This window comes from Pinus tabuliformis, chromosome 1_1 (assembly GCF_031772625.1).
Source record: "Pinus tabuliformis cultivar Carrire ecotype Pingquan chromosome 1_1, CPIR1, whole genome shotgun sequence".
Taxonomy (NCBI): Eukaryota; Viridiplantae; Streptophyta; class Pinopsida; order Pinales; family Pinaceae; genus Pinus; species Pinus tabuliformis.
This window is the reverse complement of record NC_142297.1, coordinates 986,043,132-986,070,079: the sequence shown is the minus strand read 5'-3', so window position 1 is coordinate 986,070,079 and position 26,948 is coordinate 986,043,132. Positions and strand designations below refer to the sequence as shown.

At 35.6% G+C, this 26,948-nt stretch overlaps 2 protein-coding genes across 2 annotated transcripts in view; both read left to right on the top strand.

Moving 5' to 3' along the window:
- Positions 1 to 26,948, top strand: part of LOC149217832 (NAC domain-containing protein 22-like) — a 198,308-nt gene that overhangs the window by 76,445 nt on the left and 94,915 nt on the right. The gene's annotated exons all lie outside the window — the stretch shown is intronic.
- On the top strand, positions 7,406 to 8,653 carry LOC149217835 (uncharacterized). Its single transcript, XM_089391433.1, has 3 exons — positions 7,406 to 7,947; positions 8,040 to 8,132; positions 8,305 to 8,653. Exons 1-3 carry the CDS (start codon positions 7,819 to 7,821, stop codon positions 8,500 to 8,502), a joined length of 420 nt encoding a protein of 139 aa, XP_089247559.1. The 5' UTR covers positions 7,406 to 7,818; the 3' UTR covers positions 8,503 to 8,653.

Here is a 26,948-nt window from a genome sequence, read left to right as displayed (position 1 = left end):
TGCATGGAGAGTCAACATGTGCCTGATGACAAATCCCTTGTACCCTGCATTCCAGTGTTTTGGGGACTTAAAAATGGCTTGGGAATGTCCCAGAATAGCTGGGGGCATCATTGGAGACATGGGAACTTCTAGGGCATTCCCAATCCGTCCCTCACAAAAATATCTGGGACAGTCAACTGACCCTTGAACCTACTGACAGTTCAAGATTATATCTATATATATAGATATATATAACCTAAATCCATCCCTGCACCTGCCTGAAGTCTAAATCCTACCTGCTTCTAATTTTCTAAATCCTACCTGTCATCTCAGCATATCATTCTAAAATTGTTCTCAGCAATTCCTTTCTGCGGCGCTGGCACTCACAGACTCCAGTGCATCATACTCTCAGTCAATACTTGCTATTCCTCTGCAATTCTTATCCCTGACTGTATTTATAATCTTTATCAGTGTCAGGGGGGTGGGCATCAACGACGGCTTTTGGGATCTATTTAAATTTTCTCTTTGAATTTATTTAAATTCTTATTCACAGTGTTTCTTATTTGCAATTGGAATTTATTTAAATGTTTTATATTTATCGTGGTGAATTAAGAAAAAAATATTATTATTATTATATTTAATATTTTATTATTTTCAAAATTTTAAATATTTATGATTACTATTACTATTATTATTATAATATATAAAATAATTTATATATTATTGCCATCTCCAACTTTCTGTCCCCTGAAAAATTTGGGGGTGCACTCTGGTGGTTCCGGAAACTTACCCACCATCCCTGCTACCCCCCGTCCCAAAGCCAGTGCGACATAGCTTTCTAACTATGTGTTTGCTGCAGCAAGGTGGTACAATTCGAGTTCAATTACTTTTTCCAGAAAGGCAGAAACAAGTTAGTTGCTTGCAGTTGTCTCAAGTTATTTTGCTTCATTGAATAGAGTGAGAAGTCCTCATGAGTCAAGGCCAGTATAATCCCCATGAGATTTGAACCTTTCTGAACATTGCAAGTATGAATTCTATTCACCATTTGGACTGACCATGGAGAGTAGTTGCCTAAGATACAACTGTTTGCAGCTGAGTTAAGGTTACTTTTCACTAATAAATAAACTAAGCTAAATAAAAGTGATTTGTAGACTGGTCATCTAGCATTCCATGAATTCTATTTTACAATTTTGTGGAACTTCCTATTCTTTCTATAGAATTCTGTGGAACTAAATATTCTTTTCATCCTCCCCAAGTTAATGGTTTATTCAATCTACTGCTATTGTATTTTACAGGATTGGTCTGTCCTGATCTATATCCCAGGTTAAATGGAATAATTTTCAATTATCTTGGAGTGTATAAGATGTTTAAAACAGAGAAACGGTTTGTAAATTCTTTAGTACTTCCTCTAAGATTGAAAAAAGCAGAGGCTGGTCAATTTCAATTTGATTTACTCTTGCTCCCAGAGTTCATTGTGAAAGTCTTGGATGAGATTTTTCTTAATTTTTTTTTTATTTTATTTATCAGGCAGGGATAAGTGGCTTTTATGTTAATTTCTTGTGATTGCAGAATGGTTCCGAGGTTAATAATTTTTTTCACAGTTATAGCTGGAATCCATTTATTGATAACCTATGTTCCTTCTTGTAATATTCTACATAATATTTGACTTTTTTTTTTCAAAGAAAAAAAATGTATATATTAATTAGGCAAAAATATATGCATCTTCTGACTGGCAACTGATTTTTCAGTTTTGCCAAAATCATGACTGGCTGTTTTCTAATCTTCCCAAAAAAAATATTTGACATTGGTCATCCTGTTGATACAAATTACCTTTTTGTCATTTGCGTTATCCTTAGGCAGAATTGTTTGCAGGAGGCTTGAAATTTCCATTAGTTCCTGTGTAAGTTCACATACTAAGGATTTAGGGTAAGTGTTGCACCATTTTCTTGATCTACACATTACAGAAGCGTCGACCCTAAATCAAGGTGAACAACTTGCTTGGCAAGTTGAATAAATTCTGCCCTAATTGCTTGACGTTCAGGGCTACAAATCTAATTCTTTTCAGATCTGAATCTGTTTATGAGAGATAAAACACACAAATGGCATAATAATCATTTATTGCTCATCATAACATTCAAATGCATGAGATCCACGCCTTCCAAGTCACTTTCATGATGGAACAATTGACTGCATAAACAGTTTAATTTTTAGCCTGTTTCCATTGCTTTCTTGCAATCATTCTGATAAATCTAGCAACAGAGAACATCTCCAAGGACAGAGTCATGCCAAAACAAGATGAACAATTTGACTAATATAATTGGAATGATCTATGTTATTGAAGTTCGATGTCTGGAGTTTGAGATCACATTATTCTAATCTGCAAGTATTCATGATGGGTTTGGTATTTTATAGCTTGATACATCTTCTAAAGACTCACATTAACGCATGAACAAGCCTATCTCTCTGCCCTTTGGAATTTATGAACAAGGTTTGCTACTCTGCAACCAGATCACACTCTGCTCTGTCAAAACGTTTCCTTTTTGAAAATTTTTGCATGACTGATATCTCAGGTATATCCAAAACTAAATCAGTGCTGATAACAGCCCAAACATCCACTCAATAATACTAGCATCACACTGGTTCTATCTTCTGTTACTAGGAGTTCAAGTACTAGCTTTTACTGCAGAATTCTTGAGATCATGCTAACGTCCTGAATGATCAAACTTTGGGGTTTATTTGCATCATTGTTATGTAAACTTTCTTGTTTTGGAACTAGTATATATCTTCTATTTTTTATTTTTATTTTTTATTATTATTATTGTGGATGCATTGTTTTACATACATAGTCTTGTGCTTTGGTGCTGGTGTCTTTCTGTCATATCTGAACATCATTAATGTGTTTATTTGGCACTAGTTTGACCATTGTATGTTGGAATCTAAACTTTGATTTCATTTACAGCACTGCTCTCTTGAATTTTGGAAAATTTTGACATTGTTTCAAATTTGATTCATATTTGAAATAACACTTGAATGCTCATTAATTGGTATACATCTGGAAGCACTAAGGGAGCATTTCTATGTTGTTTCATCATTTACACAGGGTACTTCCTAACTGTTATTCTACCCCGGATTCAGAGGAGCAGCCAAGATTTTATCCATAGTTTCTTTCCTTCCAACTTTAGATGGGATCTCACCTCAACCTTCTGCCTTGGTGGTCAATCAACATCTTTGATGCCTGTTCGGGGTTGTGCCATATTAGGTTACAGATCATACATAATCAGACCGAGTTATGGACCAGCTCCAGACAGATCCAGAGTATGGCGCCTTCCACCCATTAGGGGTAAATCAGCTCCAGACTGATCCAGAGTATGACACCTTCCACCTATTAGACTAGGCCATACATAATCAGAGCGAGTTATGGACCAGCTCCAGACAGATACTTTGCAGATCCAAAGTATGGCACCTTCCACCCATTAGGGGTAAACCAGCTCCAGACAGATCCAGAGTATGGCACCTTCCACCCATTAGGGTAAACCAGCTCCAGACTGATCCAGAGTATGGCACCTTCCACCCATTAGGGGTAAACCAGCTCCAGACTGATCCAGAGTATGGCACCTTCCACCTATTAGACTAGCCCTACATTCAGCAGAGCAGAGATAATATTTTCAAGAGTTTCCTTGCTTGGACATTAGATGATAGGAGAGCATTTTGCATATGTTCTTAGGATGCTTTTGTGCAGATTATAGTGGGTTGGTAAGGGATCCCCCTCCCCAAACACCCTATCAGCATAGTTAAGACTTGAGTTTAGGGTGGCTTTAATTATCTCTGGTAATAGAAAATGATACGGAGGATTGTGCATAACCCACCCCCTTTTTGATTCCAATAAGCAGAGGTGGTCACTATGGTAATCCGATTTCAATTTGTAGTTAGAAAATGGGGTCACAACTTTCCATATTTTTTGTTTTGTTTTGTCTTTTTACATCAAACAATAGTATATTTATTAGAACCATAGTCAACTAAACAAACAGGAAACAATTTATTTGACAGGTGGAAGAAGTGATAGGCTTAGAGCAATTGAATTGTAGGCCATGCTTCTTGACAAATTGATGAACAATGTCTCCTTACTTGAGATTTAGGTTGGCACCATGGCACCATCCTGTCCATCATTATACACTAATCTTGTCATTATCTTCTTCACTGTGAATGACTGGCCTGTTCCCTGCAAATAGATCTGGGCATAGAGGAGCCAATCCAAGAACAGTAATCTCTAGCACAAGACAATATTAATGATCTAAATACCTAATCCTGAAGCTTGAGTTTGATTTTTCTCTACTGGTTCTGAATCTCTGATTGAGAATCTCCCACTCGTCATTATCAAACCTTCTCCTTCATCATTGGCATCAGCTGCACTGCTGAGGTACGTTGGTTGGTTGTCATTGGACTTGAGAGCTTGAAGTTTCAAATGATTATAGTAACAGACAGCCAGAAAAGCCAGTCCACACCCACTCAAGTTTATGACTGTAACCTTTTCATTTATTACAGACAAAGATTATGTTATGAGCAGCCAGTCCTTGACAAGACCAGCAACATTCATAGTCAAGGCTGAAGTCTTTCCTATCAGAAGAAACACTGCAAGATTAAGAGCCAAGGCACAAGCAAAATGTCATGTAATCCAAATCAAAGGAAGAGACCCTGATTATCAGAAATGGGTATTCTACTAAGGCCCAGGGGGTGCTGAGAAAAAAAAGGCAACAAGGAGCAACAAAGATGTGATGGGATTCAACTTAATCCCTTTTGATGTTCGTGGAATTTGTATGAGAACCAATTGGGTAGTCTCACATGCAACTGCACTTAACTGGAGAATCACCTCCCATGCATTCATCTTGGCCTCCCCATAAGCTGAAATAGTAACTCCAATGGATATGGCCAACATATTGGCCTCGGGCTCACCTTTATAAGCTTCTTTCTTCAGGGAAACCACAATCAAATACACAGCAATGGGAATTAGAGCTTTCAGCATTTGAAATAATGATACTGAGAGGAAAACATAGGCAGAATTTGAAAACCAGAGACCCAAAGAATACACTTATCAATACTATGGGTTCAACGAGCTTGAAGACTCTTACAATAGCAACAGCCAGTGTTGAGTAGAAGCCCATGTGAATCATGGTGGGACTGATCACACTAAAGTTGTCAAGCAATGGCAACTCCAATGGATATGGCTAACATATTGGCCATGGCCTCACCTTTATAAGATTCTTTCTTCAGGGGAACTGCAATCGAATGCATATCAAATGGGCACAAGAGCTTTCAACATTTGAAATATCGATACTTTGAGAGACATGCACCAAAGGCTGCATCATTTAGGATTTGTACTCAGTTTAGGTGTCATATTCAAGGGGAAGTTGTTATGCTTTCCACCACTTCATAGATTGTTAGAGTGATGAAACAAAAGAGGCTCCCTCTTGAGGCTAGATTATGTCATTCATATCAGCTGTGTTGTTGATGTCCTAGCTCAGCCAGGTCTTGCCAAAACTCTGTTGAGGTTCAAAATTTATTATAAACTGAAATGTCTTCACAAGAATTGACCTCATAAAATGCCATAATCACAAGATATTCCATACATGGCTGTGATTATGGCTCGCAAGACCCTTAGAATTTGAGCAATGAGGCTCGCAACATCACTTATGATTATGCACTCTACAATTCTGTGACCAGCTGAATGTCAAGCAATTGAACCGCGATTTAAATCCTATTTTGTCAGCAATAAGTACTATACTTTGTCTTTATTTAGTGTAGAGAACCAAGCACTTATTCTGCTCATCTATAGAAGGGACAATGGTTGTTTTCCTATGAGGTATAAGGAAATCCTATCAGATGTTTTGTATTTTCGTATGGAATTGAATCATACTCCTGCACACTGTAACATTCATATATATCAACCTGTAGAGGCTTTAATAACACCTGGTATTCTGGTTAGTGATTTTATTGGACCTCATGTGCATATCCTACATGCACAGGATGGACTATTCATATGTTACAAGGTATTATTCTTATTATTTAGGGTGCACATCTTCAGGTGCTCAAGAACAATTACTAGAACAGTCAGTTAATTCTGCAATTTAAAGGATGAAAAAGGAGGTTATAGGAGTCTAGTTTTGGTTCTCATCCACAATGTCACACTAGTCTGCCTGGGCATGGTTCTCATGGTTTAATAGTGACTTGAGGAGTCATAATACCACAAATCACTAAACACGAACAGCTAAGGTAGCCCAAGGACAATAGCCATCTTTACACATTAATTAACAGGTCTTACATTAATTATCCTAGGGGGTTTAAATACTTCCAAATGCTTAAAAAACAGTTAACAGAGCATTCACATTACACATTCCAGTAATCTTTTCTATAAACCAACCAAATGCAGTCAGGAGAGCCCTCCTTTTACACTATACAACCTTATTGTTAGTATGATCAACCTTATTTTAATATATAGTGTGACAAACCGTATGTGACAGGCAGGTGGAAAACTTTTCTCGCAATTGACTAAGCGACGTCCTGCGAGCCAGACTTGAGACGGAAACCCTCGTCAGAAGTTTATGCTTGGCTCTTTTCCAAACAAATGAAGAGTCAATGAGGTTTTGTGTAATCACTTCTAGTATCGTATTGGGTTATTGTTAGAAGCGATAATTGGATTCGGATTCTCATCGAGTGAGTTGTTCTGCTTTCTCAATTTGAGAGGGTTTGTTTGGAGGGAAAAACGAAAGAGGACATACAAGAATAGTGAGGGGAAAGATGCAGAGGAAGAGGATTGAGAACATCGCCAGCAGGCAGGCTACATTTTCCAAACGTAGGTGGATTGCTGAAGAAAGCTTACGAGCTCTCGGTGCTCTGCACTGCGGAAGTTGAACTTGTGATTTTCTCCCCAGCACGAAAGCACTATGAACTGTTTTTTAGTGCAAATCCTACTATTTTGATTCTAATAATCATGGCTATGCAAACCTCATGAGATTCTTACTAATAACCCCGGTGGTGCAAGCCCTAGTAAGCTCGATGTTGAAAAACTTAGTGTAAAACCTCCAAATCGCTGGTTTTGTTGTAGTGCTTATTGGAGAGTATATAAAAAATTTCACACCTTTTTATGAGATATGGGAGGAAAACATGTTAAAGATTTTTAATAAATATAAAATTTCCAAAATGATGCTAGTTACGTGTGATTCTTTTTTCATTGTTTGTGATTATGAAAAATGAAACTCAATGTTTTTTCATTAGTGCACACATATTTCATTATATAATTGCATATAGAAAAATCATTCCAGAGCCGATAACAATAAAAATGAAGAATTTATGGTCCAACGTTATATTTAAGGGAGATGTTTAAGGATGACGTTTGAATTTTGTTTCTCATTTTAAGACATTTTGAGCAAATATTAGGAAGGACTTTGAGAAAGGATTGTCCTTGATTTTCAAAAATGGAGTTGTTCCTTTCCAGCCATATGCCCCAAGTGACCATCAAAGGGAGAGCTCATATGTTTTTTGGATGTTTTCTTTATAGCCATTTTTTTACACATATCCATAGAGTCCCCATGCCATTGATGTGAATTACTTGTTCGGTTTTTTTTAACCAAAATTTTTAACCAAACAAGAAAAATTAAAAAAATGCCTCAAGATCAAAGACTGAAACAAAGACCTATTGACATACCTTTTAAAGTATGGAAAGAACTTGTAAAATCATATGAGAAGTTGGATGCACAAAGAAAAGCCGGCAATGAGAGCATTCAGGTATTGAATTTTTCATTAAACATTATTTAGAATGTATTAATACTTATAAGTATCTTAGACATGTATTTGTGTGAAAATAAATTGAATTGGTTTATGTTTAAGGACAAGGCATCCAAGGCGAGGTTAACCAAGACAAAAGTCACTCATCGTAGTGGCCAGAAAGATTTAAAAGCACTGATAACAACCTTTGTAAGTATATTAAACATGTGATTTTTTTTAATAAATTTTGTACTAGAAGAAAGTCATTGTTATCTAATTTATCCCTATTTACTGATTGATAGGAACTAAAATATGGAAGACCTCCAAATCATTTGGAAAAGGAGGTGCTGCAGCAAAAGAGATGGGTTGAATTTGTTGTTTGGATGGACTCTATGGTATGTAATTTTGGTTGGATTTCCAATATACTTTTAAACCATATTTTCATTTTATTTTTTAGTACTATTAGATATTATATCTTACCTCATTTTATGGTTAACATTGTATAACAAAAACATGCGTTGTGTTATGTAATTAATATTAACATGTAATATTGATTTTTTTTGTCAGAATGCTATAGGTAATGATTGCCAAGACGATGATCCAAATTATGTTCAACATATATCAGGAGATGATGAGGATGAGGATGAGGATGATGGTGGTGAAGGAGGAGATGATGATGATAGTTGCGGTGTTGGTGATGATGTGGATCAGAGTAATGAGGATGGTCAAGATGATCATGAGGATGATCTTGGTGGTGGTAGCTAGGCATGCACATGCATTGTTTTTTATGAAGAAATTATTGTGTAGAATGACATTGTTATGTTTAGATGGGTGTTGTGAATTTACCCTATATCAATGAGACATTTTGATTTTGTAATCATACGATGAGTTTGATTTATGTATGTTGTTAATTTATCGTAGAATAACGATATTCATGAAATATTTTGATTTGTTAATCATATTTGAATTTTACTTGTTTTGATTAAAAATAATACTGATTTTATTAGTATTATGTTGCTATTTTATACATGTTTTGAAAATTGTTAATGACACATTGTTATTTTTTTGGATGGATGTTGTCAATTTCTCTTAAATTTCTTTACAAATGATTTTGAATTGTGATATCTGCTTTAATGATATTTAGAAACTATCATATATTTCACTATGAATCTATAAAGGGGGTCATATATGTAAAGAAAAATATACTCTATATAAGAAGTCAAATGCAGATGTAACCATGGATGCAAAATTGGATGTTAAACTAGGAATTAATACAAAATGCAAACAATTGACATACAAAGTGTTTTAAATTAGAAGTGAAAAATTGTGCAATAGTTGACACAAAGAAGGGAACAAAACATGGCATACAAAAGGATATCAAATTGGGCAAAAACAAGGACACATAAATGGGCACCAAATTAGATGCAAAAAAAGACAACAACTAGATGTAAAATAAGATGCAAAGTTGAGCGTTAAAAAGAAGCAAAAAACGTTACAAATTAATATGCCAAATGATGATGCAAATAATGGTGTAAATTTGGGATGCAAACTTGGGTGCAAAAAAAGGAAAAAAAAAAGATGTAAGAAAAGACATAAAACAAGATGCAAAATGGGGCTGAAAAAAGGTGAAACCAAGGATGCCATATTGGATGTAAAAAATGATTCCTAATCACATGCAAATTTAGGCTCGAACTCAGACACATAATTATATGCAAATGTGGACACAAAATGAGGCAAGAAAGATGCAAATTTGGATGGTGAAAACGATGTAAAACTAGACACCAAAAAAATGCAAAATTGGATGAAAAAGTCGGTGTAAATAATGGTGCAACATTGGACACAAGTAGACACAAAAAAATGGTGCAAAAAGGGGCATAAAATAGCTTAAAATTGGATGCAAAACTTGGTGTAAAAACAAATACAAAAGTAGACGTAAAAAATGGCTCTAAATTGAATGTACCATTAGACACAAAATAAGATGAAAACGTGGACACAACACATGACTCAACATAAGATGCAAATATAAATGCAAATTTGGATGCTCAAAATGATGTAACATTAGATGCAAGAGATGGTGTTAAAAATGATGCAAAATTGGATGAAACAAATGACGCAAAATATGGTGCAAAATGAGATGGGAAAAATGGAGACAAATCAAACGTAAATGTGGATGTAAAAAATGGTCCAAAAAAAGATGCAAAAATGGGCACAAAAATGGATGCAAAATTTGGTGCTAAATCAAATTCAACACATGGTGCAAAGATAGGCACCAAAGCTGGTGCAAAAATAGAAGCAAAAACTAGTGTAAGACTAGATACAAAACCTGGCGTAAGACTAGATGCAAAAACTGACACAAAATGGATGCATAAAAAGATGTTAAATTGGATTCAAAATACAGTGTAAACTTGATGCAAATGATGGTGCAAAAATGGAAGCAAAGAATGACACAAAATAGGAAGCAAAAGAGAATGAAAAATAGATGCAAAAAATGACACAAAACTAGAAGCAAAACCTGTCATAAAATAAGATGCAAATCTTGGTTCAAAATTTGACGCAAAAAATGATGCATAGTTTGGTGTAAAAAATGATGCAAAATCTAGCGTGAAAAAGGATGCAAAATTAGGTGCAAAAAAGGACGCTTGAAAAATTGTACAATAGAGCCAGATTTAGCGCCAGGTTGCTCATCACAATTACAAAAAAAATGCACTAAAATCTGGCGCTAAATCTGGCGCAAATCGCTGGTTTTGTTGTAGTGAATAATCAACCATCCAACCATGGTCAACCATGGACAACCATGGATAACCATAGCCAACCATGTTGGTTGATGGTCAATCTTGGACAAATAATATCGATCATATTCAGCATGACCAACGTTGGTAATCATGGTCAACCATGGTTATTCAAGGTCAACGATAATTGATCATGGTCAACCATGTTCAATTAAGGTCAACCAAATTGATCATGTTCAACCATAATTAATCAAGATCAGCCATTTTAATTATAGTGAGCCATATTTAACTAAGGTCAACCATATTCAACCATGGTTAGCCATCTTCAACAATTAATGTATCATTAACCTTAAAGTTATCGTTACATTCAACATGGTCAATATTAATGTGAAAGTGTAACAATGGTTAACATTAATGTAACATTGCTCCTAACTATAATCTAAGATCTACAGTGGATATTTCTTATAAGTTTCCAAGTTGTGCCCAATTTAAATATAATGGTGGCCACACATATCCATTGTTATTAATACAAATTGGAGTCTAGAATAGATTATGGGCTATAAAGTAATTCCCTAATCACTAAATGGTTTCATCTTCTAAACTCTTACAAAGGAAGTTTGGAAAAGGACATGAACCATGGTCCCATTGAATCACATTTTAAGAAATGCCTACATTTTCTCTCATAACTACCTCTGTAGTCATGGCACTAAAACATTTTGGCCCTACCACTTCACACAAATGATCTCCATGGTGCAAAGTTTTGCAGCTCCATGTCATCCTATAACATGTAATCTCCCATGTCATTTAACATATGTCCTCCAGAGGGGTTCCATCTATTTTACCTCATCACTAATGATACAACTTGTATAGAAAATTTTCAAAATTTTATAATTTCCAACAAATTTTTCTTTAGCAATAAAGGAAATCTCTAACTCAGTATTTGTTGAACCATAATTTATCTGCTCTATATATCAATAGATAGGACTTGAGTGTTGTAAACTATTGTTTTTATACCAAACTATAATTTACCCATCATCGAGGATCTTATAAATTCATATTATTCAAGCAATTTTAAACATATGATACCATTTTAATAAATCAATAAGCATGCAACATAATGAAAATATCATGCATTAATCAAGAAAATGTCAAAAAATGCAAATGAAAACTACTCATTAATATACAAAACACTAAATAGTAAATGGCACAACAAAAATGTAATACATATATATCAGAGGGCACCTATCTTTATGAAATAGTTATAATAATTGGTTGTAGAAATCGAATGTTCCACCCAACCGTAGAACTTATAGTTCCATCTCTCTCTCAGTAAAAGGTCACCAACAAGATAAGGTTATGTATATATGAGAATGAATTCCTAGGGAAACTCTAAGTCACTAAAGATTCTAACTATCAAGCTATAAAAAAATATTCTTGAATCTCTCTCTCACACAAAACAATCCAAAAATTTCCACCTCTCTTTCATCTTCATCCTACACATCTAAAAGAGATGAATACCCTTCTTTATAATCCATTCCTTTAACCTTTTCCACTTCTTGCAAGGCTCTAGCATAGACTAACTAAGAAATATCAATGCTAGAAACTGAAACGAATCTTAGCTATAGACATTTCTCTCAACAACCACCGTTTTCATGTGTGCATGCATCATTATACTTACTCATATTACCAATAATCAAATACAACCAACTATTATCAACTCGAAACTTCCCATTTTTGTTCCATGCCTAAATCAGAACAAGAATGAATGAGAAATACCCTCAACACTCAAAAGGTATAATTAAAATATACATACCCATAATCACCATATGGATTTCCCAAAAGAAGCACTTATAACCATTTTGTGGATTGTTAATTTAGAAAATAGAAATAATAATTGGCTTAACCGCTTTAATTCCTTATTTTGTAAAGTTACGACTCTTATAAATTTATACTTATCTTAGATATTTAATTACTAAACCATGACCATTTTCTTAGACACCAATATACATTTATCTTTACTAAGGCTCTACCAAGTGGATCAAATCTTTCAAGATGCAAACTTCTTTTTAAGCTCAAAATTTTAGGAAAGGTTTGCACCTTGAGTGGTTTGATTCCTCTCATAGCTTAGTAAATCATGGATCTATGATGGTTCCTAATAATATTATTTATATTATATAAATGTCACATCTCTATATATAATATTATTCTCATTTTTAATTTTATTAAAACTTTAATTTAATCTTTATGGAATATCCATAGAATATTTTCTAGTGGTAGTGAGGATAGAGGATTTTGATATATTTCAAAATTAATTATAACCTTTTTAGGTTTAGATTTAATTAAAAAAATATTATAAAATCAAATTAAATTAAATATTTATAAAACATTTTGTTTCTCGATGAGTTATGGGTTTTGTGCATGTTGTATTGATAATTGATGATATTAGCCTATGGCATTGTGACAAAAATTATTTGTAAGTTAATAATATTCATGGTAAAATGGAGGTGAATAAGTATTAAGTTTTTATATGCTTATTAATTACATTTAAATTGGTTACCAAATCATTATTGGTTAAATAAATATTAATAAACCAGTATTTATATGTGATATATTTTAATAAAATCTATATATTAAAATTTTATTTTATTTACAAAATTGTTAATGAAAACAAAATTACAATATAACGAATTATATTTTATTATTTTTATTACTTTAACATTTTATTATATTTTATTACTTTTAAAATTTTATTATTAATTAAATGAACATTTAAATAAACATACATAATTACATAATAATTACATAAGCTACAATATCTTCCCATACTATACTAATTTCATATTAATTTTAGTCTTATAAACATTTACTCCATCAACATATTCTAAATTATAAAAAACATCTAAACAATAAAGATATATTCTAAATTATAAAGCGCATCTAAACAATAAAGATATATATTCCAAAATATGGAGCGCCACTGGGGAATAAAAAGATATATTATATATATTGGAGATCACACCACGATTTCTAAAGATCACCGTAAATATTTACATCACTTTCTTGGAAATTTGAAACCGCTACACTACTCATGAGTGGCACTTTCTACCATCAATAATTGCTCCTTGTGATGTTAGCCTATTAAGATTGGAGGTAAATACTCGAATTTACAGTTCAAAACAGTGTATAGCTCAGAGTGATCCTATCAATAACCAGTTCCAACAAAAACATCAACGGCCCCACAAAATAGTTGTTAACAGGGAGGCTTCCTAAGTACATTCATGGCCATATTTTTCCTTGCAGCAGAGTGCATATATATCCGCGGAAGTAATGAGGAACAATAATTATTATTATAACATGCTTCCCCATCAAAGCCAAAGATGTGAAGCAATTTCAAAAGTAACTCTTCGTTGTTTCTTCGAAACAAAACACAGCATTAACTTCATCAGAAATTCATCGAAAAAGAGATTCATTGTCATTGCGCAGAGAACGCTAGTAAAGAACGAGTTTGGAGACGTTTGAAAAGGGCGTTTTGTATCGAGGATACAATTTCCATGAATTTCTCATGTCAATTCGTCAATAAATTTGTAGATATCAGTCTTTGGGAATAATTACATCGTTAAGATTTGAGGATTAATCTTAGTTCAAAATTTTTACTAAATCCTAACGATGTGATTAATCCCAAACACTAATATTTACATTATAAATCACAAAAATATTATATCTAACAATATAAAATTGATTCTACAAATGATTTAATTGTTTTTTTAATAGATAAATTAGATTAACCATTATCAAAAAAAATGTGAAGCACCTCTTATAAAAAACATTTACACCACCCAAAACCTAAAGCTCATATAATCCAAAATTTCAAAAATATCCACTAAATCTTCTCAAAATCAGACTAGATATTTTATTGTTTTTCAGCTAAATTGTGGCCGGTTTAGACTACTTGTTTGAAATGTACCTACCTTTAATCATCGACCATTTTTTCATCGTCTTCCCATTTCTTCGAGGCTAAGAAACTTCGGGATACCTTTACGTCCAAGAAATTCGGTAATTTATCTACCGGCAAGACCGTCGTTAACATATATATTTACGTGTGGCTGGGAATTCACGGTAGTTGTTCTTCAGCAAAATGAAAATGGACATACTGGAAGAAATATACGACGATGGGGACGTGCAACGAGAGTTAATGGATGTTCCGGGATTCAAATTCTATCCCACAGAAGAGGAATTGGTTTCCTTTTGTCCAAAGAAAAGAGTCCAATGTGACCATCCACTGGAAATCGATATGATGCTACCAACTTTGGACTTGTATAATCACAGTTATCTTTTCTTTTCTTTTCTTTTCTTTTTTAAATCAGGGGTTATATATTAATTCATAAAAATACATAGGATACAAAAGCTTTGTACGTACAGACAAAGCGAAATCATCAATGCATGCTCAAAATGACTATAAGTAGCTGAACATATATTTACTAAACTTGAGGCTAACCACACAGCGCTGCCTAACAAGGGGTCTAAACTAGAAAAAATCACCACTCTGGGCTGCTTGTCAATAATTCCAAAAGGAAAGAGGGCCTCGAGGACCTCCATAGCTACGACAAAGAGATACAAAAACAAAAGAGAAACAAGAAACTAAGAAGCCATTATAGCTTCAAAATCACATAGTCTTTACTGGCCGCACTTGGGCCTGCCATTGCAGTCACGAACTCGGGCTGCTGAATCCTTTGCGGAGTGGGGCGCTTCACCTGGCTGGTGTCCATTACCTCCGCCAAGACAACCATCACAGCATTGGATCCCTGATGGATGGAGTGCCTGAGGAGATTGATGAGGACACTTAGCTTTTGCGAAAGGATTCTGACTTCCTGAGTCAGGGCACTGAAATTGAACTCCATGGCATCTAGCTTAGCCGAATTCTCTATAGAAATGAGGGAGATGGCTTGGTGAGCTCTCTTGATATCTTCAGCCTGCATGCTGAGCGCCTTGGCCAGCATGGTCTTCATTCTCCACATTTCTCCTTGGATTTGAACGAATTGTGTTGCTCTTGTAGTCGTTGTACCTGGATCAGAAAGCCAGTCCATTTCCTTCTCCAGAGCCTGAGCGTCCAACTGTTCTTCCTCCTCTGTAACCGCAACTTCGAGCTCTTCGATTTTGCGTTTTTCTCTCTGAGTGGTCTGGGTTTCATAAGTCTCCTGGGCTTTCTGCAGGTCCTGGTTAGCAGAGACATTTCGACTGCCCTCACGCGCCATAATGTAATTGTAGGTCAAGGGTACAATGAAAATCCTAGCAGCACTGTGATTATTAAGAAAAGAGGCAGGAGAAAGCAGTGTTCTGATCCCCTAGTTTGACACCTTAGATATAGCTGAGGGTGGTAAGGTTTGGCTTGAGATCTCCCATTTCACCATCGGAGATATGCTGTTCCTGCCATAATAACTACCATTAAAGTTTCCCATCTCCTGCTCATGATGCCGATTCAGAGCCTTAACTCTGCCACACATGAGGTTATTGGTTGAGAGCCATGTGTCCTCCCCTGTATCCTGTTGACGGTGCCAATCATATTTTTTGTTGATTGTCCTCCTCGTACAATGAACTGTGTGGGTGACAGAGGGTGAAGGAGACTCTTCAGAAAACGAGATGCAGAAGCAAGACAAGCACTGAGGATGAAGAGTCGGGCGAGTAGAAAAAGATGTAGGAGCTTTTTGGTGAAACACTATAGATATAGTGGAAGAAAGAGCGCCACGGTTGAGTAAGGCTTGCATATATCCCCGGAATCTAGCCGAGTTTCTTCTCTTTCTTTACCGGCGTGTCTACCCCTTCCTGCGATTCGAGGTAGCAGATTTGTCATGCTGGAGTTTTCTTGTCATGGGCCATGATTCATCCACTGAGCCTAGAGATTTCTAACAGTCATTCTTCTTCAGTATTTCCTTCATCTTCCATTGCGGGTGATGGTGTCTGCCCTCCCCAATCCATTTCAAGGTATTATGATCCAGGACGTGAGCCTTAAAGGCTGTCTTCATTCGCTATTAAGGAGTGTCCCATCGAACTGCTGCTCCCCTCTTCCCTGTAACGAATGTCTTTTCTCGAAATATGTAAACGCTGATCTCGAAGTTTTGTGCATGTGACATCATGCCAAGAGGTGTCTGGGTAGTTAATGAGGTGATCAATCCCGTAGTTGGCCAGACAATCGGCCACTGCGTTTGCCATCCTTCTTACCGCTTGCAGAATGATTCCGTCAATGCTTGAGAGATGCTCTGCTATGAGCTCTGTGACCTTGGCCAACCTCCAATGCTTCGTTACCTTACTCGATTTCGATCCCATCTGCATTTTCCTTGCGGCATTGATAGCCAAAAGAGAATCCCCTTCCACCACTGTAGCTCCTTTTCCTAGACGAATGAGTATTCGAAGCCCTTGTTCTAACGCCGTGAATTCCATCTCATTGTTGGTTCCTTCTCCCAAAGATTGGCTAAAAATATGTTGAATTTCCCCTTTGTAATCTCAGATGACACCTCCTATACCTGTCAGTCCAAGATCGCCTCGAGAAGCCCCATCGAAGTTGAGTTTGTGAAAGCCTGTTGGTGGTGGTATCCAGACATTCAAGGAGGGGCCTTGCTATTGTCATGGTTTAGATGTACTATAGATGGTGCCTGCCTCAATTCCAAAAGTCAGAAGAATTTGTAAGTCAGTTACTGATAGATCTTTGTTCTATTCTGCTTTCCATCTGGTAAGAGTTGTTTCCCTCATGTTTTGTAGTATGGTGGCTCTGATAACTTCTATGGTTTTTGCTTCATTTTGAAACACTTTTCTATTTCATTCTTTCCAAACTGACCACACTATGAACCCAGGGATTAGTTTCCATAATGTATTGACTGTTTGGGATTTGGAAAAGTTACTTCGCCAATTCCTATGCTTTCCTGTATTAAGTCTTTGTTTCTGTCCGTGCTTCTAAATATGTTTTCCATCCAGTTCCATAGGCTTTCTGTCCAGCTACAAATATTTAGGAGATGATTCATGGACTCTTCCTCATTTTCACACAGGGGGCAGTGTGAGGGGCCTATGAACCCTTTTTTTCAAAAGTTCTCCCATGTAAGAGTTCTTCTATGCATCAAGAGCCAAAAAAATGTTTTAATCTTCAGCCATAGTTTAGAATCCCATACTCTGTTATACCAATTGACTTTTTCCCCTTGGTCTCTTCCTTCTATATATCCTCTTGCTTCTTTGAGGGATAAATCACCCCCTCGAGCTTGCCCCAACGCAGTTGGTCTACATCATAATCATTTCTTATTTTCCTTTTAGCCAGCTCTATTTGCAACGCCCTCATAATGTTGTCCTCCACTTCTGGTTGCAATGTATCGTTAAAGATCCACCGTTGCCAAGCTTGAATAGTATTGTTAGGCCTCCAGTAATGATTCACGGTTATCTTCCCTAGTTCCTGGTTTCTTCTCTAAATGGTGAGGAAATTCTAGCTTTCCAGCCTAAGTAATTGCTGCCATGCATCCTCCCAGAATAGAGCAGTCCATCCATTATGGACTTCCCAAAAACTCTGTTCCTGAATTATTCCTCGATTATTTCTAGCAAGATTCCATATTGGAGATCCGTCTGGTGGTTCCTGCATCCTGATTAGATTATGAGGGTTGTAATTAACTGCATACTTAGCTTTCCAATGATTGGCCCAAGGTATTTTTGGTTCTTTAACCCATCTCCACCATAACTTAGCTCCACATGCTCGGTTGACGGTATAAGGGTCCTGAAGATTTAACCCACCAAGGTGTTTGGGTTTGCAGATCTTGTCCCATGCCATCAAAGACTACTTCTATTTAACTGAGTTTCCAGACCAAAGAAAGGCTTTCTGGATGAGACGAATTTTCTAAAGAACCCCTTTAGGTGCCGGGAGAATAGATTGCATGAATTGAGGAATAGCCTGGAGGACAGATTTGGTGAGGACAAAGCGGCCTACAAAGTTAAGGGTCCTATGAGTCCAATGTTGACAACGCTTTTCTAAATTAGCAATCATTTTTCCCAGTGCTCTTTTTGCCAAGGTTTGTCTGTCAATGGAATGCCTAGGTATCTAGATGGGAGGTTACACCTCTTGAATCCGAGGACATTAGATATGTTTTTCTAGACTGCTATGTGCGTATTAAAAAATAATATGGAAGATTTAGCTAGATTGAGTTCCATACCTAAAGCAAGGCTGAAACGATTGAGAATGTTTTTGAAACCAGGAGCTTCTTTGATTGAGGGCGTGCCATGCAGCATTGTATCATCGACAAACTATTGATGAGTGGTTGCAGGGCACGCAGGCAGGGGTTGGAGTCCTTGAATCAAGCCATCCTCTTTAGCTTTTCTGATAAGCCTACTAAGACCTTCCATTAGTATCACAGGCAGGAAGGGGGATAGGGGATCCCCTTGCCTCATACCACGAGAAGGTGTGAACTGCACTCTGGGAGCTCCGTTAACCAGAATTGATAATCTGGTAGACTTAATCAGGGCTAGGATCCAAATTATCCACTTCTTCACAAAGCCAAAGGCAGTAAGAATAGCCTCCAAGTAGTGCCAGCTGACTTTACCATAAGCCTTCGACAGATCCAGCTGCATTAGCATTCCAGCTTTTTTCTGAGTTTGGAGGGTGTGAATCATCTCTTGAGCTAGCAATATGTTATCCATAATATGTCCCCCTTCTACATAACTAGCTTGTTCTTCCGATATAATTCCTGGAAGAATTGTATTTAGTCTATTAGCTGTGACTTTAGATATAATCCTGTACGGAACATTGCGTAGAGAAATTGGTCGAAATTTTGATGGAGTGTTTGCTTCCTCCTCCTTTGGTATAAGGGTTATGAACGTAGAGTTGAGAGATTTTAGGATGGAAGGAGAGCGCCGGGAATCCTCCACCACTTCCAAAACTTCTATTTTGATTATATCCCAGCAGGCTTTGTAAAAGTCAATGGTGAAAACATCTGGTCCTCGCGCCTTACCATTGGGCATTTCTTTCACTACTTTTTCCACTTCTTCCAAGGTGATTGCTTGATTTAAAGCCTTGTTTTGATCCCCTATAATAAGCTTGGGAATAGAAGTCATTAGATCCCCCATGGCTTCCTCTCTATCAATGTTGGGTTCCAAAGCTAGTTGGTTGAAATGGTTTATGAGAAGGGCTGATATTTCATGATGAGTTTGCACAGAGGTCCCCTAATCATCCTTTATTCTTAAGATTTTATTAGCACTCCTGTGATCAATGGCAGATCTGTGAAAGAATTTTGTGTTCTTTTCACCTTCCTTAAGCCATTGAATTCTAGATTTTTGCTTCCATAGAGTTTCCTCCTGTTGACATCTAGTCTGCCACTCCTGCATGAGCTTTTGTTCTGTGTTTCTTATTTCTTGAGTAATATTCCCCTGAATCCAATCCTTGTGAATCCGTTGCAATTGCTCCTCGAGCATCTTCGTTTCTTTGAATATGTTGCCGAAGACTTCTTGATTCCAGGATTTTAACCTAGTTTTGATATGTTTAAGTTTAGCTTGGAGCATGTACATTTTAGTGCCTCTTATACCTATTGGTTCACTCCACCATTATTTTATTTTCGATGTAAACTTTGGATGACTTAGCCAAAAAATTTCAAATCTAAAGGGCTTATTCCTTGCTGTGCCCAGGATGGCCACATTCATTATTATGGGCCAGTGGTCCGACCCTCCACTAGGTAGTATGGCCAAATCCACAATAATCCCTTCTAGAAGGATGGTTTCAGTTACCAAGAACCTGTCCAGTCTAGAGGCGGTTTGCCTATCACCCCCTCTTTTATTGTTCCATGTGAAAACTTTGCCCTTAGGGATGATGTCTACCAGCTTAGCTAATTTGATAAAGTCTTGGAAAGCTTCAGTATCTCGGTTGAGCGTTCTGATTCCTCCTTTTTTTTTCCATAAGCAAAGTAATCATATTAAAGTCTCCTCCAATAAAAGCTTTTTCTTGGGGATATCTCTGTTGTAGGTTGGATAGACCTCTAAGAAATAGCAATTTTTCCTCTAGTTTTTGAGGGCCATAGACATTTGTGCATAGATAGGTGTCGGGATTCCCTACCCTTTGGATTTCAATTGAGATGTGAAATCTGGTTGCTTCAGAAAATATAATCTGGATAACCTGAGGATTCCAAAGAATGGCCAAGCCCCCTTCCCATCCATTGCTTGCTTTTTCCAGGCATTATATCCTTTTCCCCAGTTTTTTAATGATGTTTTCCATTGTTTTGCTGGAGCATTTAATTTCTTGCAAGAAAACATATCTGGTTGTTCCTTTTTGACTTTCTTCTTTAATAATCTCTGCTTCTTTAGGCTATTTAGCCCCCTAGCATTCCATGAAAGTACTTTCATAATAAACGAATTTCTAGGAGGTTAGTGTAAACGCCTCAAGGGCTTTCATCTTACCTGAGTTTATGAGCATTTGACCAAGCTCTTGTAATGCTTCATTGTTTGTTCTTTTTCCTCATTTTTTCTGGTACTTTGGGTTGGTTGTAGCTTGATGCAGCCCCTAAGCTCTCACCCCTAGGCCTTTTGTTGTTCCCATGCTTCTTCTCTGCATATCCATCTCTACTTGTTGTCGTGCTATGAATAACGTGTTGATTCTGTTCACCTCCTGTTCCGATATATGTTCAATGCCTTTTGTTTTCCATTGTTCTACCATGTTTGGGTGGTCCATTCCTTCCTGTTCCAGAATGTCGCTTAGTTCCATATCCTCGAGTCCCATTTCACTAGTCATCATTTCTGAATCCTCTTCTAGTCCTTCTGTTGGTCCCGGATCAAGAGGGAAGTTGTTTGCTGGACTTGTGTCCCTGGTGTAGTTGTGGTCTGGTTTTCTTGCAATGGCTCCCGCTCTTGAGTGGTGTCCTCTAGTTCTCTCTCTGATTCCAACACCTCAAAAGCATTGCTTGTGGTTCTAAAGGAGGTACTTGCTTTATTTTGTTGTCTTTTATTTGCTCGCTATCTAGCATGAGGTCGAATAAAAGCCTCCTTATTCTTACCCCCTGTGTTTTCCTTGGGTTTCTCCATTGTTAAGTTCATTGGGCATTCTCTTATCAGATGTCAATGTTCATGACATTTCCTGCTGCAAAATGGGATTTGCTCATAGTCTATGGCTTGAAAATACCCTTCATCTCTATATTCCAACCATAGACCCTCATGCAGAGCTCCCAAAACATCCATCTCGACATAGATCCTAGCACAGGAGGTGTATCTCTTGTGTAATGTTGCCTCTGATGCTTTGATGAAGGTTCCTAACTTGTTGCCTATCTGTTCAAGTGTTGCATGTCCCCAGTAGTCAATGGGTAGAGAAAACATGCAAATCCAAACCAGTACATGCTTGAAGGTTTCCTATTATGGTGTGAGGTTTGGCTTCCAAGGTCTCATGTACAGACCTGCTGAAGCGAAGAAATATGGGCCTCCATCAAAGATGCTATCCTTGTCATCCAAATTGGTGAATACCACTATGAAGAAGCCTTTGGCTCCTACGTGGAGTCTTACATCTCCTCTGGGTTTCCATTGCTGCTTGATCCACAAGCACAAAGCTCGTTCTATTGGCCAGAAACCCATAAACTTGCAGATCACTGCATGTTCTGCCATGTGTTCTCTGTATGCCTCTAGTTCTGGGTCAGAGATTATTACCCTTAGGGTTTCAATTGCTTTAGGATTGCACGATCCCCGGGTCTCTTTCTTTCTAGCTCCCGTATCTGCTCCTTCCTATCCTGCCTCAACTTGGTTTGAATCCTTTTTTTTCCCTGATTGTTCATCCTCAAGCTCTTTTTCTTTTGATTTCTGTTCTGAGGTATGGTTTTCCTTGTGTCTGTCTGCTCTGTTGTTGCCTCTAATGATTTCTTGTCGTTTCTGGGTACCTTTTCCCTCACTATTTAGCTTTCCTTTATTTGTCGTATCCTCCTTTCTTGTCTTCTCAGAACCTGAGATTTGCACCTCGTCCAGTGCAGTTTTACCCTTGTGCATCATTGCCTATTTATAAGATGGGGTCCCTTTGGACCTCGGTTTTTCATCTGTAGGGTTAGAACCTACCCTCTTCTGTGAAGCTCTACCGCTCTGGCACTGTCTTCCTCCAGATTTGGTACTCTTACTACAGTTTGAACAAGTATTCTTCAAACCCTAGCCGTCATGGAAACTGCCCACCCAGATAAAAAATTGTCATTCTGCATTTTTGTATAATCATAGTTATCAAATCTGAATTTGAATTAAAAAGATTTGACTCTTTAAAATTTGATACTAGAAAATTCTTGAATATATTATTTTTCAAAATTTAAAAATTATTAATATATATATATGTGTGTGTGTGTGCGCATTTTTTATTTGTAAAATATTATAGACATCTCTTATATAAAATAATTGAAAAAAAATGAAAAAGAATATATCATATTTATTAATAAGATTAAAAAGAAAAAATATAATATAATAATATAAGTAACAAAATTTGCAAAACTAAAATTTAATATAAAGAATAAAATTTTACATATTTCAAATAAATTTCCAATAACCTCTAGAAAATTAATCTCTTGAACATTAAACCAATCCATATAAACTGAAATACTATTAAATTGATTTAAAACATTAAGTAACTATCTTATTTAAATTTATTTAACAATAATAAAAAATCAGTAAACTAATAATAAATCACTGAAAATGAATCTGCCATGACGGTTACCATAAGGGCTAGGCAATCGCTTTGGCCATGAGCGGTAAATGAGTTTAGGTTTTGGCAATACCCGATATTGCCGTACCTTATAAAAATGATCGTATTAATCGACGTATCGAACCGAACTGACGTATTTTCGTATTTTTTGGCCGGTTCGGCCGAATTTGGTAGCTATGGTACCAATATGACTCCTGGCAGCTACCACCTATACTTCACGCTCTCGTTTTCCCCTGACGTTTCAAATTAGGAAACAAAAAAATCACTAATATTAACTCGTGCAATCTTACTCTTGCAGGTTTAGCTCATGCTGGCGACAGACAGTTGTTCTTTTTCGTTCCACGGATTCATGGGAAGTCATGCGTTCGGCCTAACAGATTGACGGTGTCTGGTTTCTGGAAGTCCACCGGTTCAGACAGAGCAGTTCGCAACGAGCTGCTTCACTGCATCAGTAAAAAGAAAACTCTGGTGTTTTATAAAGGAAAAGCCCTCTGCCGCAGAAAACGGAGTGGATCATGAACGAGTATAGGTTACCAGGTTTCAGCTCTTTTGAAAACAAGGTTGTTTTTCCATCTTTTTTCAGTCTTTCAAAAATAAATTTGCTTTGGAAATCCGATTGCGTTAGACTGTTCTATGGATTGTGATGATGGTATACATTTGTATAATGATAAAGACATGCAGTTTATCAGTTAAGATGTAAAAAGGTAACATTATATTTGAAAAGTGAAATTTTTTAATATTCTAAGATCATCAGAGTTCTATTCTAATATTTTGAAGTAATGATATCAGTCTCTCTTAATAGGTGAAAAGGTGATACTATATTTGAAAAAGTGAAATCTTTTCATATTCTAAGATCATAAGAGTTATTATCCTAATATTTTGAAGGTTTACTTTACTAAATATTTCAAAATTTAGATTTTCAAAAAATGGTAGAGTTTAAAAGTATTTTTATTTTAGTTTTAGATATTTGGATAAATTAACTAGTTATAATATTTTTTTTTCCTTATCGTTTATTACAATATAATTTAATAATATTTTTAATATTATTTAGCAGAATGATGTTATCTTTTTTTTTTATCTTTAAGTGATTTAATCAAGGGATATTAATTAAGAAGATAGATAATTTGACTGGAGTTTTAAATGATTTTAGGAAGTTTCTTGTTTTCCATGTTGTTTAATTTTTTTTTTATATTAAATACTTTCTCATAAACATGCTTTTAATGAGAAAGACTGGTTTCTATGATAAAGATAAGATAAGTATATTTGTATTAATTTTGAGACTATAGGTTATAAATTGGTCATTGAAATATTCTATGGTTTTCCACTATTTGGAGAGATTATTGTATAGGAAAATCTTGGATCCATATAATATAATAGGGTAACCAAGAGTGTGAAAGAAGATTTTTTTCTATCTTATATTTAAAAATCTGTTGTTTGACAATTGTTTTCATGTCCATAATAATCTTTCACCATCTATTTATCATTTTTTCAATGGTATATTGATTGGGTTGAGCTTGGGATGGATATAGATTTTGAAATATTCATATGAAGGAACTTCCTCCTTGCTGTTATTTAATATAAGAAAGTATCAAAAGTAATCCTCTTGGATTCGATTGTCATGAAACTTATTTTGTCATTAAAAATCATACCCTTGGAGAATTATTAGTTGTTTTCCAAGATAATAAGGAATTCTCCCCGAAGGAAAAATCATCACCAAAAGAACAAAAGAAGAGGGATGACTATACTATAGAGTTGGTTCAACACAATCTTACTCTTATTCTTGAAAACACACTCCTACCTTAAAAATGTGTATGCCAAGAAAGATAGGGATAAGGGACACTTCAATATTGAAAATATGTGTTGTGCTCAGAAATTGGCATCTCCTCTTCATCCTTGAACTCCTCATCTTCTAGATCTAGGATTTCAACTACATTTCGAGAGACCTTCTTTTTTGGGCTAGTGATGGGGTCTTCACGATGGACTTCAGGTTGATTTTGCAAGGCATACCCCATTTTTTTTTTCTTATTATTGATTGTTTTGCGTCTACCATTTCTTTTGTTGTTATGAAGGTGGGTTCACATCTTTATATGCTTTCAATCTTTCCTACAATCTTTAGAGAAATTGTGATATTCATGGAATAATTGACACTTGAAAGGGATCTTCTCATAGTGTAGGGTTTGACACTGGGACTAAGCACCTAACATTAGGTTTATTTATGAAGGCATACCCTTCTCGAAATTGACTTCTACACATATTTTGACACATGTAAATTGATATCATTTTGGTTCTTCCTTATCCAAATATTTCACAACTTTATTTCCAATTTCTCGTAGAAAATCATTACACCAAAAGGAGATAAAAAATCATTACACCAAGAGGAGAGAGAGTGGAGGCACTTTCACCCAATCTAGAAGGGTATTTGGAATCTCATCATATAGATTAAAGTCCAAATACCACTTAGTCAAATACATTAAATAAGATCCAAATACATTAAATGTTATCCAAAAAATAAATAAAAACCATTTTTTAAAATCTCTATCATCACCCTCCGTAAACTTAAATAAAAACATAAAAAAAACCATTATTGCAGAGGATACAATGTGGATTTTCCATTCAACATCCAATTCTAGGTTTTATCCATCCATACTTCCATGGACTTCATCTTGAAATTCTAGGTTTTATCCATCCATACTTCCATAGACATGGGGGATGTCCACATCCCCATGAACCTTTCTACCAAAGAACGATATGAAAATGCGAGAGATGTTCTTCGATCTCTCAAGAGGAATCCATGGAGGATGACCACATTCCCACGAACCTTTCTATCCAAGAACGATATGAAAATGCGAGAGATGTTCTTCGATCTCTCAAGAGGATAACCACCAATGGAATCACCTCTGATTTCTTCACAAGTTTCCTCCGATCTCCATTGCTTTTGGGGTTTTTGGGAAAAGTTGCCACAAGGGCCTGAAAGGCCACATTCCTGAGCTCTCTTTGGGGCCGTAATTGCAGATTAGTCGAGTTTCTATCTTGAAAATTATCAAGATGGTAGAAAATATTTTTATATTATCAAGTTAAATTAAATTAAAATATTTATAAAAAATATTTTAGAGTGAATAAGTTATTACTTTTGGCAATGCGGTATTAATAAATTATGGTATTGGTTTATGTTACTGTAATAAAAGTTATTTGCAAGTTAATAATATTCATAGTAAAGTTAGTAATATCTATGGTAAAATTAATTTACATGGTAAAATAGATTTTAATTTATAGCTAGCATTTATATATTATATATTTTAATTATTATGACCATCTACAATATAACGAAATCAATTTTATTATTTTTTAATTTTAACTTTTTATTATTAATTGATCCACATTTAGATGTTTACACTCATTTAATAAAACTACAACATTTCCTCCATATTAGGCTCTTTAATAATAATCTACGCTAGTTCTTACTAATATTATTTATATTTATATAAATTTTAGGTTTTTATATAGAGATATTTTTATTTGTAATTTTATTAAAATACAAATATTTAGAAATTTTATGCTTTCTTTAATTTTTTTTTAATGTGATATGCATATTATTGATAATGTATATGTGTGATTTTTAACTATATGGTTTCCTTATTTTTAGTTGCCAAGGCATGACTTTAGTAGGCTACTAATTTATTTTCATGTTGACTACCATTATTTGAAAATTGAAAAATAAATATTTATACAATATAACATCATGTGGATAATTGTCTCACATAATTTATGGATATAATTGTAATTATAATGCATGAATTTTAGATATTTGTGTA

Excerpts from the sequence above, each read along its gene's own strand:
- LOC149217835 (XM_089391433.1), top strand. The coding sequence starts at position 7,819 with ATGTATTTGTGTGAAAATAAATTGAATTGGTTTATGTTTAAGGACAAG. Across the intron at positions 7,948-8,039 it reads AAGCACTGATAACAACCTTT|GAACTAAAATATGGAAGACC; the intron begins GTAAGTATATTA and ends ACTGATTGATAG. Across the intron at positions 8,133-8,304 it reads TTGTTTGGATGGACTCTATG|AATGCTATAGGTAATGATTG; the intron begins GTATGTAATTTT and ends TTTTTTTGTCAG.